This window comes from Arachis ipaensis, chromosome B7, assembly GCF_059453495.1.
Source record: "Arachis ipaensis isolate K30076 ecotype BB chromosome B7, ASM5945349v1, whole genome shotgun sequence".
In the NCBI taxonomy this organism is placed as follows: domain Eukaryota; kingdom Viridiplantae; phylum Streptophyta; class Magnoliopsida; order Fabales; family Fabaceae; genus Arachis; species Arachis ipaensis.
The window spans coordinates 77760290-77766847 of NC_142442.1; the positions used below are offsets into that span (position 1 = coordinate 77760290).

General features: G+C 42.2%; 1 protein-coding gene across 1 annotated transcript; it reads right to left on the minus strand.

Annotated features, from left to right (window-relative positions):
• Positions 1-4597: 4597 nt before the first annotated feature.
• LOC107607199 (uncharacterized) lies at positions 4598-5465 on the minus strand. Its single transcript, XM_016309174.1, has 2 exons — positions 4988-5465; positions 4598-4668 (listed from the first exon to the last, which is right to left on the minus strand). The coding sequence occupies exons 1-2, from the start codon at positions 5463-5465 to the stop codon at positions 4598-4600; spliced, it is 549 nt and encodes a 182-aa protein (XP_016164660.1).
• Between the last annotated feature and the right edge of the window lie 1093 nt (positions 5466-6558).

A 6558-nucleotide genomic window follows, 5' to 3' on the forward strand; every position in this document is an offset into this window, starting at 1 on the left:
GAATATGAGGAGGAGGAGTGTGAGTGAATATGTATGTGAGTGTGAGATTGAGACTTGAAAGGAAGAGGGTAATGAGGAGGGAGCTAAGAACTGGTGCCTCTACGAATACCCACTTTCTTTCTCATCATGAAGAAGAAAGAAATGTGAAGAGGTAAGAGAATATGACAGTATAGAGTAGTGAGTAGGAGAGAAGTTTTCTTGGTTGAAGAAAAAGAAAAATTACCTTAAATACAAAAGGAACTTCCTTGAAAATTTAAACTAATTAAAACGGGACTCGAGGGATTTTAAAATAAAAAAAAATTTTTGAAGAGACCAGACATGTTGATTTGAAATGTGACTGACAGACATGACTTAAGGTGAAATAAAATCCAGAATTTTCATTTTTAATTTTATGATCAAAATAAACAAGAGGCCCATTTCATTAAACAAAACCTTTTTCACATAGGCCCAGAGGTAGTGTCAACGAACTATACTAGGCCACCATGGATTTGTTTCCAGTTTAGGACCACAAATATGTTTAGGGCTTCGTTAGAGCCTCAAGGAACATATAGGAAGTCATCATCTGCTCAGTTTTGTCTCCCTATGACCTGTGAGATAAAAACAACCAGAGAACACTTTAAGCACGATTAATTCAAGGACTTAGCATCAACCATTTTCAGTGCAGTTCTTAGTTTACAAAACCTATCTTCACACAAAGGTTTAGTGAAGATATCAGCCAATTGATCCTCCAATTTTATAAATTGAATATCAATTATTCCCTTTTGCACATGTTCTCTTATAGAATGATACCTAACTTCAGTGTGCTTAGTTCTTGAGTGTAAAACATAATTTTTAGATATATTTATGGCACTCAAGTTGTCACGAAATAAAGGGATACCATTGGCTTTCAGTTTGTAATCGGCAAGCTGAGTTTTGAGGCAAATTAACTGAGAGCAGCAAGAGGAGGCTGAAATATATTCGGCCTTTGCTGTTGACAAAGCAACAATAGCTTGCTTTTTGCTTGACCAAAAGTTCAAGGATTATCCAAAAAAGCAACATATCCCTGAAGTGCTTCTCCTATCCACACGATCACTTGCAAAATCTGCATCACAATACCCAACTACACAGAATTCCTCAGTTTTAGAATACCACAGATCAAGATCAGATGTGCCTTTGATGTATCTAATGATCCGTTTAACAGCCGAAAGATGTGATTTTTTTGGGTGAGATTAAATCTAGAGCACACACCGACACTTTGAACAATGTCCGGTCTAGAGGATGTTAGATACATAAGTGATCCGACATTCCTCTATATCGAGTTTCATCAACATCTTTCCCATTTTCATCCTTGTCAAGTTTTGTAATAGGATGCATTGGAGTACTCATAGGTTTAGAATTTTCTAAACTGAATTTCTTTACTAATTCTTTGGCATATATTTACCATGGTGTACAAAAATATCACTAGGAGTTTGTTTGATTTGTAATCCAAGGAAGAATGTGAGTTCTCCGATCATACTCATATCAAACTCACTAGTCATTAGTTTTCCAAATTCTTCACACAAGTTTTCATTTGCCGAATCAAATACAATGTCATCCATATACACTTGAACAAGTATGAAATGATCATTAGAATCTTTAATGAAGAGAGTAGTATCTGTAGTGCCCTTTGGAAAATCATTTTGTAACAAGAAAGAACTAAGTTTTTCATACCAAGCTCTTGGAGCTTGTCTCAAACCGTATAGAGCTTTTGAAAGTTTAAAAACATGGTTTAGAAACTCATTATTTTCAAAGCCGGGGGGTTGGGCTACGTACACTTCTCTATCAATAAAGCCATTTAAAAAGGCACACTCGACATCCATTTGAAAGAGTTTAAAACCTTTATGGGCAGTGTTCCAAGGGTTACCTAAAACTGAAGGTTGATCTCGGACGATATCTTTTGTGCTGGTCGGTTCTGCTGTGTCTGACCTGGTAGAGTTGGAGATGCTGCTGATCCTTCGTAACCGGAGGGTCGTGGTACCTGCAAGAGACTCCAATGCTTAAGTTAGTACGTGCTTTAGGCAGGTTTTTTGTAGAATCAGAGTATGAGTTATACCTGGGTGCTCCAGTGTATTTATAATAGTGTGGAGTGACCTTTCTGGAGATAAGTTAGTTATCTTATCTTATCTTTGAGCGAAGTCACCTTATCTTTCAGGCCAGTCGCCTTTAGAGTGGGCTGCGTACTTTTGTTTGGGCCTACTTGGGCCTCTATGGTGATTTGGCCGACCTTTTTAAGAAGAGGTCGGTTGTGAGCCAACCTTTACGAGAGGTCGGTCGCTCTAACGTCGTCCAACCAGGGTAATACAGCTCGGTCCAGGGTATGAACAGTGCTCTTGCTTGAGTTTGGACCTTTCCATGAGATCGTGCTTTTCAGAGCTTCGATCTCTTTGGGGAAGTCATGCTCAAGCATCTTGGTTTACTCAGTTTCTTCCATTTGCGAGTTTTTTAAATGCGAAGCTTTTTTTTTCAGCTCCTTTATCGTCGCATTCATTCCTCGAGGGGGGGTTATTTGCTCGGGAACATGCATGCGCTTTTAATACTACTTGATGGTGCTTTCACTTCGCGGTTTCTTTTTCCCTCTTTTCAATATGAATTTTAACCCTTTCTATTATTGTAACTTATTTTTCTGGCTTCCTTTTCAGAGATGGTCTTCATAGGTGCCCCCGAAGAAGCCGACTTCTAACTTTCCAAGCCCGAGGAAGATCATTCCGACACCACGTGTTCGGACGATTCCTTCTGACCCTGTTCAACCGACCTCTGGTGCTGTTTCCTCTCCTGCTGCTGGTGGTCCTCCTCCAAAGCGGCAAAAAACTATTGGTACTTATGATCTGAATGATAAGGACTTTGATGGCATGGGTTTTGCTACCGAGGTGATAGCTCCTCATGGTAAAGTTCCGTTGGATGATGTGTCCATCTTTCATCATCTGGATTTTATTATTAGCAATAGTATTTGGATGGCCAACCTGGGTGCGACTTTATCTCGTGTTGTCCGGGATTCCCCAGTTCATGCGACTAAGGCCTTTATGGAAGACGCCAAGTCAGAGTTTGATAGAATTAAGGGTTTGAAGGATGAGCTAGATGCTAGGGTGGCTAAGTTGGAGTTTGATATGGAGAAGGAGAAGTCTCGAGCTACTGCTGCTGAGGCAGCTGCAAACCTGGCTAAGGGACGGCAAAAAAGTACAAGGAGAGCTACACCCGTACATATGGTGAGCTGCTGGAAACTAGGGAGAGACTTCAGTCTGCCCATGCTGATTATGCCGAGCTCCAAGGTCATATGGTGGACAGTGTAACTGATGCGTATGAAAATTTGAAGGCCCAGGTCCGGGTTTTTGCCCCTAAGCTCGGCCTTACTTTATTAAGTCTGGATAATGTGGTGGAGGACGACAAGATCGTGCCTGCCTCAGATGATGAAGATGAGGGTCCTCCTCCTGTGCCACCAGCCAAGGCTTCTATAGCTTCAGCCTCTTCGACTCCTTCTGCCAAGGTGGTTCCTCCGGAGCCCGAGCCCGATGTGGAGATTTTGGGTGGGTCGGATGGAGTCGTTAATGCCACCCCGCTCGCGACCAGGCCTCCTTCTTCTAAGGATGCAGCCACTGAGGCAAACTTGGATCCTTTGTAGTAATCTCTTCATATTGTTTATGTATTGGTGTGCTCCAGCTTGTGAACTTTTTGAACTTTTTGCTGTGTATGTCTTCTATGGATCATTCTGCTGACACTTTAGTTGCTTCCTAGCAACTTTTATTTTGAAAACAAAACCCTTTTAAACTCTTGGGCTCCTCTTTAGGCAGCCCTTGAGTCTTTTAATGTTTTTAATTGATACTTTTTACTTGTGTCGAGATGCATATATTTGGAGGTTGTTTTGCAACCTTTGTTTGGAGGGAGTTGATTTGTGCTATCCTTTTGGTCAGCTACCTCACTCCTAGCCGTTCTGGCTCTTTAGTTGAGTTTTCCTCTTAGGTTGCCATCTGGGCTTTTTAGTCGAGTCCTTATAACTTTTTAGGTATAGTTACTTTTTAGTTTGCTTTGGACGACTTTTTAGCCTCAATTTGAGATCGTGCTTTCTTTAAGTGGAGTCGTATCCTTTTTAGCTAAGCACTTTTGAGCCTTAAGTTATTTTTCAACCTTTTTGGCTTTTCGCTTATTCTTGTTGAGGTCGTATTCGTCCCTTTAGGTTATGCCTTTTTGGGTGCCGACCTATTTCTCCTCATTGTTCGGGCTTTTTAGTCATATTCCAACAACTTTCTAGGTAGTGTTCCGATAAGGAACCTTTTCTTTATAGTTTAGTTGGATGATTTTTTAGCGCCGTTCCGACTTGTGCTTTGCTTTTTAAGTAATGTCTTTTTTCAAGACTTATACCTTTCAGCTAAGCACTTCTGGCCTTGGTCTTCCCTCGGCCTTTGCGAGATGTTTTTGTCCCTTTTTAGTGATCCTTTTATACTAGTCCGACTTCTCTGTCGGGCCTTCTCGATTTATTTTTAGTAATTCCATTTTTAGTCAAACCTTGTCAGGTCACTTTATATGGGTCACTTTTTATAACTCCTTGTATTAATCCGAGCTTTATCGCTTCACCTTGCCAACCTCTTTATGATCGGTCGATGAATTTTGCTTTTAAGCGTAAATTAATGCGTCTTAGTAGGAAACTTTTTAGGGAATCTGAAAATTTTATTTAAATAATAAAATGATATGGATAAGAGTGTGTACATGTTAGTGCTTACCCTTCTAGATCGGGCAGCTTTCTAGATCTCGGCCTGGCGCCTCGTTAAAAAACCTTTTTTAGGAAAAAGAGTGCGCCTTGACCTAAGATCTTTTACTATTTTCTGGCTATAGTACCTTCTTAGGTTACAGGCATGCCATGACCTTGATAGCTCCCGCCCTTCGAGGTCGGACACCATGTAGTAACCTTTCCCCAATACTTCTGCAACTTGGTATGGTCCTTTCCAGTTGGCTACCAGCTTCCCTTCTCCTGACCGACCTGCTCCGATATCATTCCGGATTAAAATAAGATCGTTGGTGGCGAAGCTTTGCCGGACTACCTTCTTATTATACCTTAGGGCCATTCGATGTTTTAGCACTTCCTCTCTAATTCGAGCGCTTTCTCGGACCTCTAGAAGTAGGTCGAGCTCTTCCCTTTGAGTTTGGGAGTTGGTATCTTCGTTGTAGAGGATCACTCTAGGGGATTCCTCTTCTACCTCTACAGGGATCATTGCCTCCATTCTGTAAGCAAGTCGGAATGGTGACTCTCCGGTGGTGGAGTGTGGTGTTGTCCGATATGCCCATAGGATTTGTGGGAGCTCTTGAGCCCAAGCTCCCTTTGCATCCTGTAGTCTCCGTTTCAACCCGGTCAATATGACCTTGTTGGCGGCTTCTACCTGTCCATTGGCCTGCAGGTGTTCTACAGAGGTGAATTGGTGCTTTATTTTTAGATTAGCTACCAATTTCCTGAAACCCATGTCGGTGAATTGAGTACTATTATCTATGGTGATGGAGTACGGAACCCCAAACCTTGTGACAATGTTTCTGTATAAGAATTTCTGACTTCTTTGGGCGGTGGCAGTAGCTAATGGCTCTGCCTCAATCCACTTTGTGAAGTAGCCTATGCCTACAATGAGAAACTTGACTTACCCTGATTCTTGGGAGAAGGGTCCGAGGAGGTCGAGCCCCCACTTTGCAAATGGCCAGGGTGATGTAATACAGATGAGCTTCTCAGGTGGAGCTATATGGAAGTTGGCGTGCTTCTGGTATGGTTGGCATTTCTTGACGAACTCTATTGCCTCCTTTTGTAAGGTTGGCCAGTAGAAACCAGCTCAGAGTACCTTTTTCGAAAGCGCTCGTGCCCCCAGGTGGTTGCCACATATACTAATGTGTACTTCTTTCAGGACTTCCCTTGTGTCGGAGGTCAGCACACATTTTAGGAGGGGTGTTGAAATCCCTCTCCTATATAGGATGTTTCCCACTATGGTGTAGTACTGTGCTTCTCATACTAGCCTTTTTGCCTCCTTTTTATCTGTGGGGAGTGTTTCAGACTTGAGGTAGTTGATTATGGGAGTCATCCATCCTTGATCCTGACCTGATATGGTTAGGACTTTTTCTTCCTCCAAGATTGATGGACTTTGCAGTGTTTCTTGGATGAGGCTTCTATTATTGCCCCCTGGTTTGGTGCTGGCTAGTTTTGAAAGTGCATCAGCTCGGGCATTCTGTTCCCGAGGCATATGTCGGACCTCATATCCCCCGAACTGTCCGAGCTGTTCTCTGGTTTTGTCCAGGTATTTTTTCATTATGGGATCCTTAGCTTGGTAGCTCCATTCTATTTGTGAGGTGACTACTTGTGAATCACTGAAGATGGTAAGCTTTTGAACTCCTACCTCCCTAGCCAGCCTTAAACCAGCCAGTAGTGCCTCGTATTCAGCTTGGTTATTTGAGGCAGGAAACTCAAACTTTAAGGAGAGCTCAATTTGGGTCCCCTGGTCGCTCTCGATAATTATGCCTGTGCCACTCCCAGTTTTGTTTGAGGAGCCATCTACATATAAATTCCATTCTATGGGG

What these genes read in the sequence shown, in the direction of transcription:
- LOC107607199 (XM_016309174.1), bottom strand. Translation starts at nt 5,465, where the DNA reads ATGGGTTTCAGGAAATTGGTAGCTAATCTAAAAATAAAGCACCAATTC. An exon ending in CCGGAATGATATCGGAGCAG is followed by an intron (nt 4,669 to 4,987) that starts GTCGGTCAGGAG and finishes TAAAATTTTCAG; the next exon opens with ATTCCCTAAAAAGTTTCCTA.